At 31.2% G+C, this 23,503-nt stretch overlaps 1 protein-coding gene across 1 annotated transcript in view; it reads right to left on the bottom strand.

The window, feature by feature from the left end:
- Positions 1-23,503, bottom strand: part of LOC139525442 (Fanconi anemia group A protein homolog) — a 73,580-nt gene that overhangs the window by 1,647 nt on the left and 48,430 nt on the right. The window contains exons 27-39 of the mRNA XM_071320774.1: positions 22,978-23,106; positions 21,406-21,496; positions 20,990-21,126; positions 15,765-15,864; positions 15,262-15,321; positions 14,494-14,571; positions 13,150-13,235; positions 12,612-12,695; positions 11,098-11,158; positions 3,904-3,957; positions 3,052-3,191; positions 2,030-2,144; positions 929-1,021 (exon numbers count right to left, since the gene is read on the bottom strand). Of these exons, the coding sequence (XP_071176875.1) occupies positions 929-1,021; positions 2,030-2,144; positions 3,052-3,191; positions 3,904-3,957; positions 11,098-11,158; positions 12,612-12,695; positions 13,150-13,235; positions 14,494-14,571; positions 15,262-15,321; positions 15,765-15,864; positions 20,990-21,126; positions 21,406-21,496; positions 22,978-23,106 (1,228 nt within the window). The remainder of the gene's footprint in view (positions 1-928; positions 1,022-2,029; positions 2,145-3,051; positions 3,192-3,903; positions 3,958-11,097; positions 11,159-12,611; positions 12,696-13,149; positions 13,236-14,493; positions 14,572-15,261; positions 15,322-15,764; positions 15,865-20,989; positions 21,127-21,405; positions 21,497-22,977; positions 23,107-23,503) is intronic.

Raw genomic sequence — 23,503 nt, forward strand, 5'->3', positions numbered from 1 at the left:
TAGATCTTACTTTGCTCGACATTATTGCTGTTTACAGTTTATCTCTATAATATTCAAGATAATAACCAAAAATGGCAAAATTTCTTTACAATTGCCAATTCAGGGGAAGCAACACCACAACCGGTTGTCCGAATTGTCTGAAAATTTCAGGGCAGATAGATCTTGACTTGATTAACAATTTAACCCATGTCAGATTTGCCCTAAATGTTTCGGTTTCAGAGGTATAAGCCAAAATCTACTTTTTACCCCTATGTTCTATTTTTAGCCATGGCATCCATCTTGGTTGGTTGGCCGGGTCACCAGACACAGTTTTACAAACTAGATACCATAATGATGATTGTGGCCAAGTTTGGTTAAATTTGGCCCAGTAGTTTCAGGAGAAGATTTTTGTAAAAGTTAACGACGACGGACAACGGACGCCAGACGACGACAACGGACGCCAAGTGATGAGAAAAGCACACTTGGCCTTTTAGTCCAGGTGTGCTAAAAATATGAAATGGAAGATAATTTATATAGGAAGGGGTCTTCTTGTCACACCTACATTTTCTAAATTTGTATGGATGTTTTCGCACATGAAAACATCTGACAGATGAGTCAAAAAATCAGAAAAATATTAAATGAGGAGCTTTTCCTGCAGGACTTTCAATGATTTTAATTTAAACTTAATAATAATTAAACCAGTATATTCTTTTCATTTACTTTTTGTTCATTATAAAACTGTCAATATATTGATGTTCCCCCATATCCTTTAACAAAATAATTTATCCCTTCTATCAGTTAAAACAGTTTTCATGGGTTTTCCTTTTTGGAACTTATATTATTAAAGAACTCTGCAAAAAAGAACTCTTTGTACTGTGTCCAAAGAGTGATCTTTTCCTTGCAGCTTTATTTCAACAACTATAAAGTTAAGTTTTAATGGAAAAAATACCTTGTCTAAATCTTTAAGAACAAAATCCGGTGATGTATCAATACATTTCTGTACAAATCTAGATAATTCTAACTCTGACTGAAGATGTGGACCCTAAAAGATAAATATATTTACTTAAATTACAAATGTTAAACTAACAATGTATAATTTCAAAATATATAACAGGCTTTCAGATAGACTATTAAAAAAAAAATGTAAATGTTAACTTGTTCTTACACATCTTCTTGAAAGTGTCAGTGTGATTGTGAATAACCAAATAAGTAGGGAACAAAACAATATAAAAAACTTGTCTAGTAGTCAAGAATCTTCAGAGACAGAGACATTCAAAAGACTATTTCAATCCAAAAATTTAGCTTTATGAAAAAATAAGCAATATATTATAGGTTATGAATAGACTCAAATTAACTTACTGTAGAAATATTAATTTTTGTGGGGTTAAAATTTTCTTGTTTTTTTCTCTCTCCTAAAATAATGTCTTTATTGCACTTTTCTTTTCTGTTATGACAACTTACTCGACCTACAGCAGTTGGCCAAGTATCCATGTGAATTAGTCACTGGATAACCCGGGAATTCATTCAGTGAATTCATATTTATAGATAGTTTGTTAGTTTTACAATTCATAGTTATTACATACATTTTTGCAAAATATAATGTACCATGATTACGGAAAGTGTACAGTTTTGTCCCCTTCTGTTCTTAAAGATTAAAACTTTCGTGGTTTTGTCTCTATATAAGATTTTTCTTGGGGATTTAATTTCCTGGTTTACAGTATATTGAAGTGATTTTATTTGTAGGTTAAATTGTGTGGGGTTTTAAAATTTCGTGGATATATTCTTCCCACCAAAAAAACGAAATTAAATCCTCAATGAAAATTTCTGCTTTTACAGTATCGTGCACTGCTTTAGGATTTATTTTAGGAGTGCCATAACACATTTTCAAACAATAAAATTTACCACTGTCAATGCCAAATTTTATCAAGGCCCTCCTGATGATCACAACCTGATAATTTTTGGATATATAATATTATACACCAATATTTTGTATTTCAGAGTTTTTCAAAAAATGTTATTTTAGATAATACAAAATCTATTTTATACTTACAGATCCACTGATTTCCTCATCACACATATTAACAACCATGCTATACAGACTTAAAACTTTTCCTAAGAAGTCTGGAATTGATTTGAAGTGATTATAATGTCCTCTAGAAATGTACCTGAAAATATAACAACAAATACACCAACTGGTTTAAATGATTCGTCAATTGAATTCTCAAGAAACTGCCAAAAGACATTTCACATTCCTTAAAACTACCTGTTCCCAAAGAGTCTGAAATTGATATAAAGTGATTATAGAGTTGTTAAATGCACATATTTAATATGATGTCCCAATTCTGCAGACAATTTTACCTTGAAACAACTCATCATTTGTCCAATAATTACTGATCCAGGAAAATTGATATAGACAAACATTTTCTGTATCAATTCAGTACTTAATTAAATCTTCAAAAATATACAAGTGTTGCATAGAAAAAGAAAATTAATGTCTTTTAATTGGAATTGTCTCTCTCTTTTGGGGAAGATTCTGTTCAACAGATGTTCTTTAGTGCCATAATCAAAGTAAATAAATGTCAGTTAGATAACAGAATTTAGTTTCTCAATTATCAAACTCCAATTGTAGATTCTTTAATTGACTTTACAGTGCGTGAAACCTTTTTTTCTTGGAACTCGCCAAATTGAAATCCCACTTGCCAGCTTTGCGAGTGTCTGCAATTTTTAACTCGCCATCTTATTCAGATGTTATTGTATGGATTAAACATTTTTAGAAATAGCTCTAAAGTTGCTACTGTTACCATAATTAATGCATTTTTAATATTTATGTTATGAGAAAAACAAATATTGTTCTGCTTTCATGTACACTGTAAAGATTATTTTGCTGACCTTTTCCTTCCTTTCATGTTTTTTAAAAGCTGGATTAATAACTTAAATAAGCAATGTACAACCTAAAGATTATTTTTGTTAATTTTTCATTTAAAAACTAAATTAATAATTAGCATCTTATTTTTCCATTGATGCCGCTCATTTAAATATTCATAATAATTAAACTATAAAAAAAATACTAACATGAGCAACCTATAGGGTATTATTGACTGTGTTGAAGATGAGCACATCTGTTTTATTATATTCTCGTTAGGAAGAGCGAGTATCATTTCTGGAGAAGAATTTTGAATAACATCTAATATTCTGCGGAATCTTGGTTCATCCTGAAAAATACCATTATTTTATTTCTGTTATAACAAAATAGCAACCTAAAAACTATGTAACAATTTCAAATATATTCCCATATTTGTTTGGAGATTAAAATACATTGTCCATACAGAGAAATGTCTCACCTGTCAGAAGACAATTCTGAAAAAGACAATCTGATCCTCAAAGTTGCTGGATCATGACATAATCGTGAAAGTTGGCAGGTATGATATTTGCTGGGGAGCTCTAGGTATCAATTAAGTAATAAAGGGGTTACCACACTTTGACTTAAATAGATTTGGCCCATTTAATCTTCTTAAAATTTTGACAAAATATTTACACTGATCTGGTAAAGCAAATTTGAAAATTAAAAAAAAAATTGAACTTAACAATTTACAGGAATAATTTGGTTAGATATATAGCAGTTTGAAAAACAATAATTTTGATCGTTGAAAAGCTTGATTTGACCTTACTAATAGTATTGATTAAAGCACTCAGCTGATTTTATAGAGTTAACTCCCTTAGGTGTTATGTACCCCCTTAATACATGTTGCCACTGTAACAGAACTGTAACAAGTAACTATTATCTAAAGTTATTCAAATTCTTATCAAATGAATTCTGCCAGTTATCTTTTCTTGAATTCATAATATTTCAAAATGCAACTATACAATCATATTGCCATATTACTGTCAGATTCAAATAGAACCATTGTCTAATACAATACTTACCAAATCCTGATATGCTGTATGTGCAGTCAATATCACAACAAATTCCTTCAAAACCTGAAATAGATTTTTACAAAAAGACTATTCAAAACACAGTTGTAAAGGTGGTACATTATTTTCTTCCCAATATTCATTTAATTTAAATTTTTGTCTTCACTTCTTTATGTATATTTTCAGGAACATCTAATTTTCATCAAGATTTCTTAATAAGTTGCTACTATTCCCCAAAACAAGTTTGATTGCATTTTATCTAAGGCTTTCTAACACTTCTCACTTCATCTATTATAACTTAGAAACATTTTTGTATATTATTTCTGCAGAGTTATAGCATCTGAGAAAAATCACATAAAAATTAAACCATGAAATAAGGTCAAATTCAGGTGCAGCATTTGTAGGAAATGAATACATTGAACTGATTTTTTATTAATTTATTATAAAACTAATATGGTTTTTCTATTGCTCCTAAGCTCCTAACTAAATATCACGCTACAAAAAAACACAAAATGAATTATTTAAGTTTTTCCAATCAGACAATGGACCACAAAAAGGTTGCCAAGAACAATTGACATATGCTAGAAAGTAAATTTACATCCATAAAGCTTTTGAATATAAGATATCGAATTGTCCTTTTGAAATATACAGCTTTATATACTAATAGGTTATGCGATTATTGATGGTACAACAAATGGAAGTTTTTAACGACATTGACTGGCTATACAGGTGCCCGAAGCAATTGGTGAGCGTTTAAATAATTTTGTGCCATCGGTCAGGAACAGGTGGTGGACGCCATTTTGGAGGTCGCCATCTTGGTTTTGTGAATTCTTTTTGGTTTGTTTACTTTTTTGTTGTTATTTCTTCACAACGGCTGCTTTCAGGGCCAGTTTGGTCAGCTTGGCGGCCCGCTAACCTTGATGATGGGAGTACTGGTAGATGAGTCTCGGACGTAGTATTAAAGATAACAGGAAGCATTATCAGGACCAAAGTCGTGATGCAGTGAAATGAAGGTCCATCATCTTACACCTAGGATACAGCCCTTGGACATTAATCCACATATCACTCCCCCATCTACAATGAGTTTTGGAGTGCATGTTAACGCGGGAATACACCAACTACAACGTTTACTGTACAGCGTTGGATTGGTTTCTGTCATCTAAAGTAGTAAGTTGTTGATCATCCAACAGTAGACGAAGATAGCGGGTAAAGGAAATAAATAAATAAATAAATAAATAAATAATCTTTATTTCAAGAGGATGATCCCATTAGTTAAAACTAATCTTCCTGAGAGTCCTCAAAATAATAATAACATATTTATAAGTACATAGAGTATTATAAAGTTATATTATACACAATATACAATTGTATTTAAATAATAATGAAAAAGCATATTAATTTGCACAATTGATGAAAAATTTGTAACATTTTGTTTTAAAAGATACAAGTGTATTACTCATTTTTATTTCATTTGGTAAACTGTTCCATATTTGAGAACCTGAATATGTAAATGTTTTCTTTAAAAAATTAGTTTTTGGTTTTGGAAGATTTAATACTTTTTCATCAGCTGAACGTAAGTTATAATTTTGATTATCAGTAAAATGAAAATTTTCTTGTAAATAGTTAGGAACCATACCATTTAATGATTTAAATACAAGTATTGCCTTTTGGTATTGAATGCGTTTTTCCACATTTAACCAGCGTAAACTATTAAACAATAAACTGGATGATGTCATTATGTCAGCTTCTACTATAACCCTAGCAGATTTCTTTAATAACTTATTAAGTTTATTTATTCCACTTTCACAACAGCTTCCCCATATATTGCAACAATAATCAAATAATGGCAGAATATAAGCATTAAAATAGATAATACGTATATGCATAGGTAAATATTTTCTTATCTTTTGTAATAAATTGATTCTGTTTGATATAGTACATGACATTTTATCTATCTGCTGATTCCAATTTAGGTTTTTGTCAATATATAAACCAAGAAGTTTTTCACAATCTACATTTTCTATTTGTTCATTTGAAATATTGATATCTAAACTGTTTCCAGTTGAACAAAGTCTTTGTTTTGAACCAACAATCATTGATTTACACTTTTTGGCATTTAATTTCATACAATTTTGCGCACACCAGTTTTCAATTACATGAATATCATTTTGAAGGTTAGAAGTTAACTGAAGTAAATTATTACCTTTACAATGTAATGTAGAATCATCTGCATATAAATCTATTAATGAATGTTCTATATTAAGTGGTAAATCATTGATATATAAAATAAATAACAAAGGGCCCAGGATAGAACCTTGTGGTACCCCAGTTTTTATGCATTTAGTATTAGACATGACGTTATTGACCTTAACTTGTTGGTTTCGTTCAAACAAGTATGACTTAAACCAGTCTAGTGTACAATTTGAAACATTATAATATTCAAGTTTTTTCAATAAAATTATATGATTAACCAGATCAAAAGCTTTCTTTAAATCTAAAAATATAACTCCGTTTATCTCTCCATTATCTATATTTGCCAACCATTCATCTACTAATTTAGTAAGTGCAGTAGTACACGAATGTTTAGGTCTGAAACCTGACTGTGTAGTATTAAGAAGGTCATTACTATTTAAAAATATATACAAACTATTAGCTATATGTCGTTCTATGATTTTTGAGAGACAAGGCAAAACTGCTATTGGTCTATAATTATCAGGATTACAGGCATCGCCACTTTTAAAAATTGGGCAAACTCTTGCAGTTTTAAAAATACTTGGAAATTTACCACTTTTGATGCTTAGATTAAATATATATGTCAAGGCTGGTGCAATGACATCGCTGCACATACTTAAAATATTTGGTCCGACATCATCTAAACCAGTTGCTTTAGACTTGTCAAGTTTTTTTAAATACATGTTTACATCTAAAATACTCATTTCTGGTACAATGAATTTTTCACTACCCGTTTGTAACTTTGATTTTACAAATTTATTGAGTGCATCAAATCTGGCACCATCATCATTATTACATAACTTGTCATCAACTATACTTTCAGCAATATTTGTGAAATGCACATTAAATGTATTTGCTATATCAACATCATTTTGAATTACACTATTTTTATATTCTAAATGCGTGATATTATTATGTACTTTTTTAGGATTTAGACTTTTGACATACTTCCAAATAGTTTTACTATCTTTACAATTTGAAATAGCATTTTGGAAATATTTTTTCTTTGCCTGTTCTATTAAAAATGTAACCTTATTACGCCAAATTTTATAATTATATATATCACCAATTCTTTGAAAATAATCTCTTTGGTGTCTAGCGCTATTTATATCAGAGGTCCACCACTCTGGTTGTTGGGTATTTTTCACCCTTTTAATTTTCTTAGGAGCATGTTTGTCTAGGGTGCTCAGAAATAAATTATACCAATAATTAGCTGCTTCATCAACATCTCCAATCGATTCAATGAGATAAAAAGGAGTATTTGTTAAATTTTCAATAAATTTATTTTTATCAAATTGTTTGAATGATCTATATTCTATGGACAAATGCTCCATTTTTGTTATTTTGGGGTTAAGTTTTCTTGTTACGCAAACAGGATAATGATCACTGACAGCATAACTAGGCACCTTTACTTCTATAATATGGTCTACATCGGTCGTATATATATGGTCTATGGTAGTTGCACATTTATCTGTTACTCGTGTCGGTTTATGTACAATTTGTTGTAAACCATACAAATTAATACAGTCCTTCCATTTTTGATTTCCGACAACTGTATGATTTATATGTGAAAAGTTTATATTAAAATCTCCTAAGAGTATAATTTCTTTATTTTCTGCAGACGCTTTATCTATTTCTTTTTCAGCTGAATCAATCCAAGATTGAAATGAACTCGGTGGACGATAAAAAATGCCTATTAAAATAGAGTTTGTGTTTGGAAATTTAATTTCAATCTATAAAGATTCAATACTACTTATTTCTAAATCGATTCTTCTCTGATGACATACACTGTTTCGTATGTACGCAATCACACCTCCGCCATAATTAATAGCCTTTCTATCTTTTCTTTCCATTTTGTAACCTTCAATTTGTAATGTTTCGGTACCAATTTCATCATTTAAAAATGTTTCTACCATACCAAATATATCAAATAATTGTTCATATTTTAATAGAAATTTTATTTCTTCAATTTTTGGTTGTAAATGTTGAATATTTAAACAACCTAGTTTAAACCCTTTTTTAAACAACCAACTTGCTTCATTATTTCTACTTTTATTTACAGAACTAGGTGTTTTATTTTGACTCTTTCTATGTCTCTTTTGAGATTTTCTCCAATTATTATTATTACTGTTGTTTATATTATTAATGTCTTTTATATTACATGAACATTGTATACTACTACATTTATCACATAACAGATTTAAAATATTATATCTGTTTGAAAAACTAGAACAAGCTAAATGCTACCTATGAACATAATCTGACTTACGTACAGAGTTTGGTGAATGATAGTTAAAAAATGGTGCTCTGTCTACATTTTGTCTATTTAGCTCATTATTGTTTTCCCACGAGTCACGAGAGTTCATATTGAGATCATTCCTGTCCTTTACGTTTCTGGGGTTGATTCCTGAATGGTTGAAATTTCTTCTGTCTGTTGTAATCATGTTGCTCCTAGGTTGATATCTTTGTTTTGTAGGGCTCCTTCTGAAGTTGTTTGCGTAATATTGGTGACTGGAACTTTGATATCTATTTCTGTTTTGTTGGTTCAAATGATGCTGTATTTGTTTTCCCTTGAATACTTTAATTACTTTATTAACATTTGCCAACAACTTTATTGTTCCATATCTATTTAGATGAATGCCATCTGTGGTGTAAAATGATTTAGCTATATGATCATCTTTGTAGACAAAAGATTCATAATTTGATATGAATTTGACATCATTATAATGGCACATTTGTTTTAGGATTGTGTTATACTCAGTGACATCACATTGTATCCTTGGTAATATTCCAGATACAATTGCTCGACAGTTTTGACATCTTACAAAGTTAATGATTTCTTGAAAAATGTCCACAAATTGTTGTACATTCATTTTGCTACTTGCATCATTGCCACCTACATGAATTATAATTGTATTGTATGTACTCAGATCCATATTTCTTATGTCTTCGTATAAATCTAGTACATTTGCTCCTCTGTGAACATGGACATCTATATAATCTTTTAATTTAGATGGGTCAATTCCTTTTAGGACTGAACTTCCGGCAATTAAAACCCTACTTCCTGATAATGGCAGTTTTGGTTGGGTATCATAAACAGGATTTTGTGGTTCTTCATTTATATCAGCATTTATTGACTGTTCTATTTCATGTGAATGTTCTTGTAATATTGTTTCACATATTGTTTTTGGAATTGTTTGATCTTCATCTAACATTGGGGTACATTGGTTACCGAGATTTTCCTCCGGCATAAAGCTTTTTTGTAATTTAATTGTTTCCACTTCATACAGTTTTATTTTATCACTGATGCTTTGTGTTTTTCCTTGTAACATGTTAACTTTTTTTTCCAAATTTTTATTAACATTTTGAATTTCTGCTTCAATGTCTTGCATCTTATTCATTGATTGTTGGTCATGTTGCATGCGCACCTTTGCTAAAGCTGTCATTCGGTCATTTAAAATTTGAATGCTACTCGCATTTGACAAATTATTTGCTTGTATAGATATTTCCAATTCGTCAACTTTGTCTTTCAAATTTGTAACAACAGTAGTTAGTTTGTCTAGTGTTGTAACAAAGTCTCGAATATTCAACTGTGGTAATGTGTTACCATTTCCATCTAAACATGTACTTTCATCCTCTGAATTAGTCAGATTTATATCTTTCACTTGTGCTTGTATATCATCTGGAATATCTATTATAGGTATAGCTACTGACGAAGTTGACTGTTCCCGATTTGTATTTGACGATACATCCTCTTTTATTGATTTTATTGTGTTGTTATTAGGATTTGATATTTGAATGGTACCGGGGTTTAAATGTTCTGTTTTATTTACATCTATAACAGAGTTGTTATTGCAATCTTCTTTTCCTTGTTTCTCCATTAAAATCACCTCTTCGAAAATTTTGTTTAGCTCATTTAAATTTATATCTTTCCCGTTTATTTGACATTCCTTCATTTTTACTACAATGACCGGAAGATCTGTTTCACAAAATATGTTCAGTCCTTTTCCATTAATAAGTACAGAAGATGTTGTGAAATATATATTAATACAATAAGATTTACGCTTGATAGATCTTCCCAACGAATCAAAACCTTTTTCGGAAACTTTAATTTGTTCTTCAACGGCATTTTTATTATTCTTATCGCTGATTGGAATAAATGCGATTTCTCTGTTATCTCCTCCATTTGTATTCAGATGTTCATAATAGTATGTGCATGCACGTTTAAACACTTCAAAACTAGACGTGCTAAAAAACAGCCTAAGGCCACCACCGGTCAATTTAAAACTTAAATGTTCTGATCTTGTTGCATCTAGTTTCTTGATCAAGGCCTTTGATTTATTTAAAGTGTAGTCTCTTGATATATTTTGATGTTGAACAGTTTTGTTATTATCTGTGCTTTGAATTTTTTTCATGTTTGACTTTTATTGTTTTTGTTGCTGGACGCCATTTTCTTAAACAATTGTAGAACGTAACACACACAATAGGAAAACGTTACGGAATAATCAGGGTTGTTATTATGACGTTACTCGTTGGAAACGCTTCAAATCATTTTGAACAGCAATATCGTTTCAAAATAAAATTATTAAATTGGCACAGTTTAAGATAAATATTTCTCGCCAAAAGCTTCTTCAAATTCAAATGAATATATTGTACCTTTTTTTCCGGAAGAATTCCGATCATAACAGGTTAGATACACACTTCTTTTGCGGAGCAGTTTTCAAGCAGCTACGCCATTGCACAGCACGTCTGTTCAGCTGTAATGACTGAGACGAGATTGATGGTAGAGTTATTAATATCAGGTGAAAGAGAATTGATCTGAAAGACAACAAATAAATCACCTATCAACAAAAATGGTTTGTCAAATTTGTAGGTCCTTGCAAACATAAGGTTTGTACAACTATGTATACTCTATGCCAATGTTTCCACCTGAATACCATTCAAATGTTTTGTCTAGGTGAAATGAATACTCACCAAGCTGTTTTTGTTTGTTTTCTGTGACAAGAATTGTGAAATCATATCTTCTACTTGGTCCCTAAGTGAAAAAATAATCAGAAAATTTACATTGACAATAGAAATTAATAATCTTTTATCTTAAAATGAATAGAAATGACTGAAAATATGTGAAAAATAAACTTGAATAAAATGAGATGTGGTAATGCTTATACAACAAGTGAAACTGCGAGCTACTGCTCACTGATGATACCCCCGCCGCAAGTGGATAATATTAATAGTGTAAAAATATGCAAGTGTTCGGTAAACAGGAAGTTGTCGAGTGATGAATCTGAAAACGCATCACACAGTATAGCTGACTTATATAAATCCTGAAACCAAATTTCAGAAATCCTTGTATTGTAGTTCCTGAGAAAAATGTGACGCAAGTGGATAATATTAATAGTGTAAAAATATGCAAGTGTTCGGTAAACAGGAAGTTGTCGAGTGATGAATCTGAAAACGCATCACACGGTATAGCTGACTTATATAAATCCTGAAACCAAATTTCAGAAATCCTGGTATTGTAGTTCCTGAGAAAAATGTGACGAAAATTTTCAGAAATCCTGGTATTGTAGTTCCTGAGAAAAATGTGACGAAAATTTTCAATTTTGCTATCATGTGTAAAATCATACAAGTGTTCGGTAAACAGGAAGTTGTCAAGTGATCAATCTGAAAACACATCACACGGTATAGCTGACTTAGATAAACCCTGAAACCAAATTTCAGAAATCCTTGTATTGTAGTTCCTGAGAAAAATGTGACGCAAGTGGATAATATTAATAGTGTAAAAATATGCAAGTGTTCGGTAAACAGGAAGTTGTCGAGTGATGAATCTGAAAACGCATCACACGGTATAGCTGACTTATATAAATCCTGAAACCAAATTTCAGAAATCCTTGTATTGTAGTTCATGAGAAAAATGTGACGAAAATTTTCAACTTGGCTATCACGTGTAAAATCATACAAGTGTTCGGTAAACAGGAAGTTGTCAAGTGATCAATCTGAAAACACATCACACGGTATAGCTGACTTAGATAAACCCTGAAACCAAATTTCAGAAATCCTTGTATTGTAGTTCCTGAGAAAAATGCGACGAAAAATATTCATGGGACGGACTGACTGACGGACTGACTGACAGACAGAGGTAAAACAGTATACCCCCCTTTTTTGAAAGCGGGGGTATAATTACATACCAAATATCATTGACCTACCATTACTGGTTCCCCTTTATCTGACCACATTAAAAGTTAAAAGTCAATAAATTATGACTGATCCCTGAGTGTCAGACTTGGGAAAATTTATATTAACAGAACTAAGATGTGAAATAAGCTGTAATGTATTTGCCAATAGCATTCTTTTATCAAACAATGTAATTGTGAAGGTATAATCATAACAAAGAAAATTTAAATCCAAAAGATCAGAGGAATTCAAATTAACGAAAACAAGAAGAGAACATAACTAGCTAACAGAAAAACTTTGTGGCAATTAGATACCTGTTGATACAAAGGGACAACATATCTACTGCATACATCCATGGAAGGCAGTCATCAAAACTAGGGAAATGGCCTTCTAATGCCCTGCAATAAAGAAAATAACTAATGATAGTAATCGCTCCAATACATTCATCATAAGTGGAGAAATGGCCTTCAAATAGCCTGCAATAGAGATAACAATTACTGTCGATAATCACAGAGACAAAATTTTGTGAATACAAGGCATATGTACTGTTATTCTAAGATGAATTATGTAATTTCCATGATAAGGTTTGTGAGTCCAAAATATCAATGAATTCTATTTAGAACACATGACCAATAGCTAAATGGACATCTAAAAACAATCTATGCAGCAGTGCCAAATTTAAAAACAAATGATAATTAATAAATAATGATACAACTTTCACAACCACAACAGATAAAAGTTATTGCTTTGAAATTTAATGTAGATACATTACAATTATTAAAATTTAATGTAGATACATTACAATTAAAAGGTGATACTTTAGAGATGGTGAGGAAATATTACAAAAATTACCTTTTTAACCAGCCCACTACAGACACCAGATTGCTGTTCCTAAAAGTTACTTGTTCTATTAGATATTTAATTGTTGGAAGATAAACCTGAAAATAGATTCAGTAGATTATAGACTGTTTGGTACTTGTGCTCCTTCTTAAAAGAAACTGAAACATTACACAATTATAGCCTTTTTTTGAGGTCGATACAAGGTAATATTGACCTGATAGAAGTATATTGACTGAGGAGAAAGTCTGAGGTCGATATACTTCTTTTAGTTGATATATCCTGTCTTTTTTTTTTTTTTTTTTATGTATTTGAAGATTATTTTCCTTCAAGTAATCCATCATACATATTTTTTATTATCATTATATGACTTCACAAAGTATATCAGTTTTTAGATATTCTAAAAATAACCGTGCAATATGCTTTTTGCTATTCGCCGTTTTCTGTCTACCTTTGAAAATATAGTTTAACATGTAATTATCCTTGAACTGATCAAATAAGTTAAAATATACAAATTAATAATATAATCAATTAGTGTATAGTTTTTTTCTCATAGGTTGAATTGATGTGGAATATAAACCTGATTATATATTTAGTGAACTAGGGTTGGGTCTAAATGAAAAGTTTTAAAACAAAATTAATCTGTTTAATAACTTGTGATTATATGTTTGTTTTCATCATAAATTCCTTAAAATCATTATATACATACAGATTACAGTTGTAACTGAACTTTGAATAAAAAACAAAATTCAAACGTAAGACATGGAATAAGCTGTCTGCTAAAAAAAAGTTGAATAGAAATAACACTTGTCATGCTTGTGTTAAACTTTGTAATTGTTTTTCATCCAGTTTTCATATATTTAGAATTCTTCAAATGTTCAAGGGTTAACTATGAAATGTTCAAGTAGATTGTTATGAAAAGTAACATTATATTGAGTGAAGTTAAAAAGAAATTAAAAACATTTGTTCAAATGGCAATCAAAGATTTAAATAGACATGCATCCATTGAATTTTTATTTAAATCATTTGGCAACACTTGTTTCCAATAACCTCAAAGTTCACGACACAATCCTTCAGAAGATCAGAAGGACCATTACTCTTGATAAGCACTTTTTTAACAACATATGCATATTTTCCCCTGGCTTGTAAGTATCATCCTAGTTTCTTCTGTAATTAGTGTTAAATGCTGTCAAATCAATATCAAATGTTCATAAGATGAATGTACAAAAATCAGTATAATATGTTTTTTTTTAGACAGGATGAAAGTATTTTGAGTTCTAGGCCTTAGTTTCAATTCTTGCCCTTGTTCCAGCATGGATGCTTACAAATTTTTGATTGGTTGCCATTACATGTACTTACCATCAAAGATGTCAACATAATTGGACAAGTAGTGAATATTTTATCAATATCAATAGCCTGTTTAACCAGGATCATGCCCTGAAAAAGACATTACACAATCAAACTAAACTTATTTAATCTTTCAGCTTTATTATTAACTTAATTGAATATTGGAATGGGAATACATAAATGTCAGTTTTGCTGCTATACATATAAATATAATGGTAATTTGTGTTGAAAAAGATCCTTCAAGACTTTCCTTGTCATATCCTTTATACATCTTTTAGTTTACCAACTTAAAAACAATATTGCTATTACTAAATTTATACCTTTAAATAATAAAAGTCTCGGTTTTTTTATAAATATTATTATAGTAGTTTCAATGCCTTTTCCACAAAAATAAGTACTTAATACTTCGGTGACTGTAGATCTTTATGAAACAAGAATGTGTCCATAGTACACGGATGCCCCACTCGCACTATCAATTTCTATGTTTAGTGGACCGTGAAATTGGGGTAAAAACTATAATTTGGCATTAAAATTAGAAAGATCATATCATAGGGACAATGTATACTAAGTTTCAAGTTGATTAGACTTCCACTTCATCAAAAACTACCTTGACCAAAACCTTTAACCTGAAGTGGGACAGACAAACAGATGGACGAACAGACGGAGGCACAGACCAGAAAACATAATGCCCCTCTACTATCGTAGGTGGGGCATAATAACTCATAATGGTGTTCTTATCCATGTAAATTATATAAACTAAAACAATGACAACATTTATACCTGCATAAGATATGAAAACACATTACTAGGAAAGACACAGCCATCTTCTAGACCTTCTCTCTGAAAAAATAAAATGTTGTTGTCAAGATGTTTAGTTTTCTTTGAATTTGAAAACGCTGAGTTATATAGAAATTGTCATATAGTATGGTGCCAATTGCTTAAGGTCACTATACAGTATATATAGAACTTGTAATATAGTATGTGCCAATTGCTAAAGGTCACTGTACAGTATAAAATGGGCTATAGTCACAGATTTTGTTAAAATTTCGAATAAATTTATATTTAAGTTTGTAGTTAACATTTTTAGTGACTCACATGTAGGAGCACCGTTGTCGTAGTCAAGTGCAAACAAATAACAACTTTGTGATAGAATTAGGTAAAATTTGTTTCTGCCAATACAAAGAACGTAATAGAAGTAAAAGTTGATCCCACACCATTCTACTAATTTATGGCTATGATTTCATAATATGCATAAAATAGACAAGACACCACAGTAAACTCACCATTTCACCATTTATAGTAGAAAGAACTAAATCTTCATCAACCATAGGTTCTGTAAAACTGTCAGTGTAAAAAAGGTGTCTTGGAAGACAACAAACTGTCCTTTAAAGAAAAAAAGAAAAATATGGTCAGCATGTTTTCTTCATTACCTTTTTAACATATTTTTCAAATAGTTAAGGCAGTTTAGTAACCATAATTGATGCATTGTGTATATGGTTAATGATTGAATCAATGTATTTTATCTGAGTAACTGACAAACTTCATGGACCAAGAACAACAGACTGAAGATAAGTGAAAAATGTATTACTTTGAGTGTACTTTAGCGACACATGGAAGAAGATATTTTCCTTTGAAAAAGATCTGAAGTTGGTTTCACAAAAAAACTTCCGTCTAAGTATGATCTTAAGTATACTGAATTGTTCATGACTGACGATCAATCTTAGTCGCAAGTTTTTTTGTGAAACCAACTCCTGGCTGTTAAGACTTTCTCAATAATGAAAAACACAGGACAAGGCACATTACCAGTCACATTTGGACACAAAAATGCTATTGTTAAGCTTACAAGTTTTGAATACTCTATTAAAAAAACATCTCATTATACATATATCCTTTAACTTCTTGCAATGGTATTTAATCATCATGCTTGCATACTTACAATTTCCACAATTTTAGTTGTCTTCAAATTGCACACATTACATTCGTTTGGAAAGTGTTACCATAACCCTGAATCAACTTCATTATGAGTACAATTTAATAAATGCATTTACCTTTGCCTAAAAATTGCATTTTAGGAAAATAGTTGAGGTTTTGTGAAAACAAAATATGGAACTTAAACTTGAGAATTAAGAAACTTTTCAGATTCATACCCTTTAATAGTCTATTTGCCAATTCCCGTAATTGACCCTGTATTTTGATCCTTTTTTTAGTTGTCTCCCTTATGAGAGACATTAATTTTTATTTACAATGAAGAGCTAGCAGAAAGAGCAAATTTACCTGAGCGTAATGTGAGTAACCTTTAAGTTTTTTAAATCTTTAATTACATTAATTTGTTATGAAGCTTAATACTTTTGACATCAGAAATTATTTTTCATGAAGAATTAGTTAATAGTCAATAAGAACCGCCAATCCAACACTTTCAATTGATCATGCTTTGCATTGGCAAAAGCCAATTTTGTCCGGTATAGAACCCAGTTTACAATTGACAAAGGGAAGTAATTTGATCAAAAGATGTTTAATAAAAGAATCAAATCGGTAATTGGCAAATGGACTATTAGGACTACTTTTTATGTTGCATTTTATGTACCGTATAATCCCGAATAAAAAGCTCATCGTTTTATAAGGCGCATATAGCCATTTTTAGGGGGGAAGATTGTTTTAGTCCTTACATAAAACGCACCTGCATATAAAGCGCACGCTGAAGAAAACGTACATTTATTCTACTGACTTTATAGTGTTATGAATGTTCACTCCGTAATATGTTTCATTTATATTTTCAGATTGGTGAGAAAGATGAAAGTATTTTTGTATTTAATTATTTGTGTCATAATTAAATAAAAAATGTTAATAAAATGATTATACTTTTCTCATTGTTTTACTGACGCCGTTTTGTTTGTTGTTGTTTTTTTGTCAACAATGGCCATGTGTCTACAGCGTGGGTGTCTATTGATCATTTGTGGACTTGTTGTTTTGATTGAAATTAATTCGGTGGTGATTGCTTGTAAATTGTTTGAATTGAAATCAATGATTTTAATTATTCTTGCAAATGTATTCATTAAAGGTCACTCAAGCCATAAAACTGCCATCGTTTACCTTGATGATTACGTAACTACCTGTAACCACATGTTTACTGGTCACAATAAGTTGTGAAGAAAAAATTGTCGAATAAAATATCGAGAGAATTTTATTGTTGTCTATAAAATAAAAGTTGAAGTTTAAGATAGCTCCAAACATTTTTCAATTTAAACTTGGTTAAAAACTATGAACAAATCCATTTTGATTTCTGCAAGGTCATCGTTTTTAACTGAAAGTGAGATGGGGCACGGAAAGGGGAATTTATATAAGACGGCGAGATATAAAACTTGTCTGTTGTTTATTTAAGAAATAATTCATGGAAGCCATAGATTTGTTGGAAATTTACACATGGCCTGGGCCGCGATATTCGAATTTTATCCTGAGCGTTAGCGAGGGATAAAATAAACGAATATCACGGCCCAGGCCATGTGTAAATTCACAACAAATCTATGGATTCCACATGGCCTGGGCCGTGATATTCGAATTTTATCCTGAGCGTTAGCGAGGGATAAAATTAACGAATATCACAGCCCAGGCCATGTGTAAATTTACAACAAATCTATGGATTCCATGAATTATTTCGATTCTAATAGAACAAATACGATCATTAAAAAACTGAAGCGATGATGGGTATACCGTGTGTGTGGCTGTTCTATTTTACCCACTGTTCGATAAATGTAAAACAAATCTAATAAACCTGCATGAATGATTTCTTAACTAACCGCTAGAAAAAAAAATGTGATTACTTTTTTTACTTCTCAGTAAACCCAACATTTGCAATTTTAAATTTACATTTTTTATCGTAAGCTACCGTCAAAACTGTTGACATGTTGTAACCAAGGAGCCGTCATGACATTGATTTGCTGAAATCAGTTAATGTGCGAATAATGCAATAGAACAGAAAACAAGCAACACCTACCTCAATACTTTATTTTAGAGTTTAGGAAGGTAAACGCAATAGAAAAACCTTCAGATTTGACGTTTTCATTCATATGACGTCATGTTTTTAAATGACGTTAATGCGCCAAAATCATTACTGGAATTTCGCGGAATTTAATTAATTTTTTTTTTGTCCATTTTTCCGTTCTCTAATGTGTAAATTCTTTTTGTTATGCGTCAGAATCAGAATAAATGTTTTATTCAATTGTAATTGTTAACACAGCGAAATCCACAACTGTTTACACATAGGTTACGATACATGTGGATTTACGTGGGAGGCAAATTTAAACAGCCATTTGTGTACATCTTGGAGTCTGCGCTAAGTATAGATATATCGAGAATTTTATCATGGTGTTGTTTACAAAGCGAAAAAAGCACGTCATATTAGAATATAACTCAATAAAGTTTAATGGTTAAAATTAGTGTGATATATTTTTAAGGCGTGTAATATTTAACATGACTTTCTTTTGAGTACTTCATATAAATAAAATATGCATAGAATTGGAAAATAAAGATCGATATTTTTAGCACATTTTTTTTTTTTTTATCTGTTTTAATAATTTACGTTGTATAGAGAAAAGATTAATTGAATAGAAGATAGAATAAATATTTTTTTGTAGAAAAATAAAATTTGTTAAATCATATTTATTTGCAATAGTTCAAAAAGATTTGGTTCATTAGATAGGCGTGGAAGGCGTGGTCATTGTTTTAAAAAAACATTGAAGCCAGTTTTCTCAAATGTTTTTGAAAACCAATAATTTAAAGGTTATTCTAAAACAATGCGCAATATTAAGAATTTTTAAGAGAAAAAAATTGGGCGATCTCACTTGTTCCAATGAAAATTATTTTATGTCATATGCGTTGGTTTTCAACCCAAGCCGAGATTTGTAATAAAATGTCCATTTTTTCATAATAAAAATATATAGTTTCCAAAATGCCACCAAGAAAGAGTTATACCGCCGCTTTCAAGCTAGAGGCCGTGAAATATGCCAAAGAGAATGGCAACCGAGCTGCCGCTCTCAACTACACTATCAATGAGTCCATGGTTCGCTCCTGGAGAAAACAAGAAGACCAACTTAGACTAAGAAATCTAAGCGTGCCAACAGGGGTCACAAGGCAAGGTGGCCTGCCCTAGAAGACAAGGTTGAGAGCTGGGTCCTCGAACAAAGAGCATCACTTCGTGGTGTTAGTACAACACAGATACGTCTGAAGGCCATTGCCGCTGCCAAAGAGCTCGACATAGTAGATTTCCAAGGTGGCCCTTCCTGGTGCTTACGTTTTATGCGCAGGAAACAGTTATCCATTAGATCCAGAACAACTGTTTGCCAGACTCTTCCTGCCAACTTCGAGGAGAAACTTGTCAACTTCAGAGCGTACTGCATATACAAAGTTGCAGACTGCAACATTAGTCCAGACTCAGTCATCAACATGGACGAGGTCCCACTCACTTTTGACTTGCCACTTAATAGAACAGTTGAGAAACGTGGTACAAAAACCATTAGCATCAAGACCACCGGCCACGAAAAAGCAAGCTTCACCTGTGTACTATCGTGTACTGCCTCTGGATTCCTCCTACCACCAATGCTCATCTTCATTTTGATGGTTTCAGTGACTCAGACGACTAGATAGCATCAATTTATGAACATTTGTACTGAATACAAACTTTTAGTGCTTTTTCTAAAGATAATAATTTATTGTGCTTGACTTCTTATGTTTATTTATTTGTTTTTGTTGAACTTGTCTTGGCATATTAAATTATGAAACTGAATTATTATTTTTTATTTCGAATATCTGATTATGTGAGGTTACAATATTTCATCAAGGTACTTCATTTTGAAACACAATAAAACAACAAGCAGTTACTCCTCAATAGTATAACCTGTATGGTGCCTCTTTTCACACACGGTTTATTGTTCTTTGTTTGTGTAACACCTGAGTTCGTTTCAACACATGGTTAAAAATGACATCACCTTCGTTTTTATAAAAAGAAACTTGGAACATTGAAAATAAACAATCACTGTCTTTATTATTTTCTATAGGAGAAAATAAAGTATGATTTTTTAACATCATTAAAACATTAAAACAACAAACAGTCACATCTTTTAGGTAAATACACAAATAATATCCTGTATGGTACCTCTTTACAAACACGATTATCTCTCTTTGTTTATATAACACTTCGATTCATTTGAACACATGGTTGGCAACTTCGTAAATCAACAATGAAATAAAGAACAAATGATCAAGTAAATATATTTATTCATAACAAAATAAAGCACATCAACAATTTATCAAGTCACTGCAAGTACTTAACAATCTTCTGACGATCTCCATGAAAAATCCATAGATATTTTTTTCACGCTTGTCCCTGAAACACAACAAAAATACATACATAAAGCGCACCTGAGTATAACACGCAGGGTCAATGACAGAAAAAAAAACCTGCGGCTTTTTTACCGGTTTATACGGTAAATACATATATATTAAAGGTATTTACCTGAAAAAAGTTTTAACAACAGCCTCTAAACTCCAGGAAGTACTGTAATTCTTGGCCAACAGTTGCAAATGAGACATTAACCAAGGTCTACTATCGTCAGCTGAATATCTAGATGATGGTAATAACCAGCATAATTCCTTCAATAAACAATAAATTATTTTTGAAATTAATGTTTACTGATTGAGAAGGATCACAAAAGACAAAATGAAACTAGAATTAGGTAATCAAGTGATCACAGATACCCCAATCAGCAGCATAACTCTTGAATGGTAAATGCTCACTGCCAAAAAACAAACATGAAGTTGTTTCTCAAATTATTTTTGTTAGCAAAAAGAGAAAATATTGAACTAAACCTTATACATAACTTATTCTGGGAACCATCAATCTATAATTATGATTCTAAACATAGACTGTACCTGAAGATACTGTATAAAGATCACTTTACTGTTTGTCTCCTTGCATCTTTTTAAACATAAAGGACAATACATGTCATTGTTACTGTAGGACCTGAAAATAAATTAAAATTAAAACTTTTGAAACAAATAAAAACTTCAAGTCCAACAGAGACTTCTAGATAAGCTAGCTTGAACTCATTTTTGTTTTAATGGCCTATGATAGTTCGTAGGAAAGGGACAATAAATAGCTGATCCTTGTTAAGAGAGAGCAATATCTCTTGCACATTAAAGACACCCATGTAGATTTCGAAAAATAGAAGGCTAATGCGCCTACAAGGTAGCACTCGCACCTGCAAAGTGGAAAGGGGTTAATATAAAATGCAACACTTGTTTCCCAATCCACTTTAAATCAATATGTTTAAACTAAACTAAAAACTAATTTATTAGACTAGAAACAAATTTTCAACTTTTACTAATATTTCTCTTTGGAACAGTAAAATCATTTTGAGACACAACAGACTAGTCTACAATTAACTGTTGTCTGTAGTCATATGTCTAAATTGAACACCAATGTACTCTAACAAGAATAGTGAACTAAAAAGTATGATTTATATATTGCATATATTGTTAAAAAAATGATTATAAATACACTTGTATTTTTGTCCATCTGATGAGTTAAGCCTTTTTCAACTGATTTTTATAGTTCGTTCTTATGTTGTACGGTTATACCACTGTCCCAGGTTATGGGAGGGTTGGGATCCAAATAGCATGTTTAACCCCACCACATTATGTATGTATGTGCCTGTCCTATGTCTGAAGCATGTTATTCAGTGGTTGTCATTTGTTTGTGTGATACATATTTGATTTTCGTTCATTTTTTTTATATAAATAAGGTTGTCAGTTTTCTCGTTTGAATTGTTTTACATTGTCCTTTTGGGGCCTTTTATAGCTGACTATGCGGTATGGGCTTTGCTCATTGTTGAACGCTGTACGGTGACCTATAGTTGTTAATATCTGTGTCATTTTGGTCTCTTTTTATATAAATCAATCATGCCACATCATTTTTAACTCACAAACCTGGCCTTGAAGGCATAAAACTTTGCTCAGTGCTCGGAGCACAAAAATCATGCTCGAACATGAAATTCAGCAATTTGATTGGTTCATTTTCGAGTCCGAGTACAAAAATCATGCTCGAAAGTTTTATGACTGTGAGGCCTGAAAAATTTCATCACAATTTAATTCAAGTGAGATATGATACTGTGGATTCATTTATTTTCGTGGGTAACAATTTTTGTGGATTATTGAAATCTTACATGTTCGAGGATATTTAATTTCGTGGTTTTGCTGAAGTCTGCATACAATCCTATAGAAAGTTTGTTATTCGTTAAACATTTAATTTCGTGGTTCACCTGTACCCACGAATTCCACGAAAATTGGTATCCAACGAATAATAATGAATCCACAGTATAAGTCACAGTATTTTTATACGAGATGTCCACCAACAATGAACTTTTAACCCTTAAACTAATATTTCAGATAATTTGATATAAAGCAGCTACTTCACAGCAAAAAGTTTGTCTAGGTAAGTTTTACCTCATATCTGAATGGATTACAGACTCCAGCATGATAGAACAGGTATATCTGTAGTCATAGTTACAGCCACAATCTTCTTCTGTTGTTGCCATGTAATGTTTGTATATACAGTCATGTAGATATTCCTGTCTGAATAAAGATATGAAACTATAACAAGCACTTCTAAGAGTGTTGTATGACAAAAAAAAGTCCCCTATAGATTAAAACATTCATTGAGCTGAATTGTGGAAATAAATGACAAAAGTGCTGAAAATTGACTATTTGTACATATTTTCTAAGTCTGATGACCAGAACTCTGCAAAAACATGATATGAACCAAACAAAAATCAAACCTAATCTGTAACTTGTCATGGTAAAACTATTTACCAAATATTAATTCATGCTTGACCAAAAAAGTGTGGGAAACTGATTACTTGCATGAATTTTTTAGGTATAAAGGACCATAACTCTGCATAAAGTCATCAGTCCAGAACAAAATTGACAGTTGATCTGAAACTTGTGACGATTAAACAATATACCAAATATC

Source organism: Mytilus edulis, chromosome 5, assembly GCF_963676685.1.
Source record: "Mytilus edulis chromosome 5, xbMytEdul2.2, whole genome shotgun sequence".
In the NCBI taxonomy this organism is placed as follows: domain Eukaryota; kingdom Metazoa; phylum Mollusca; class Bivalvia; order Mytilida; family Mytilidae; genus Mytilus; species Mytilus edulis.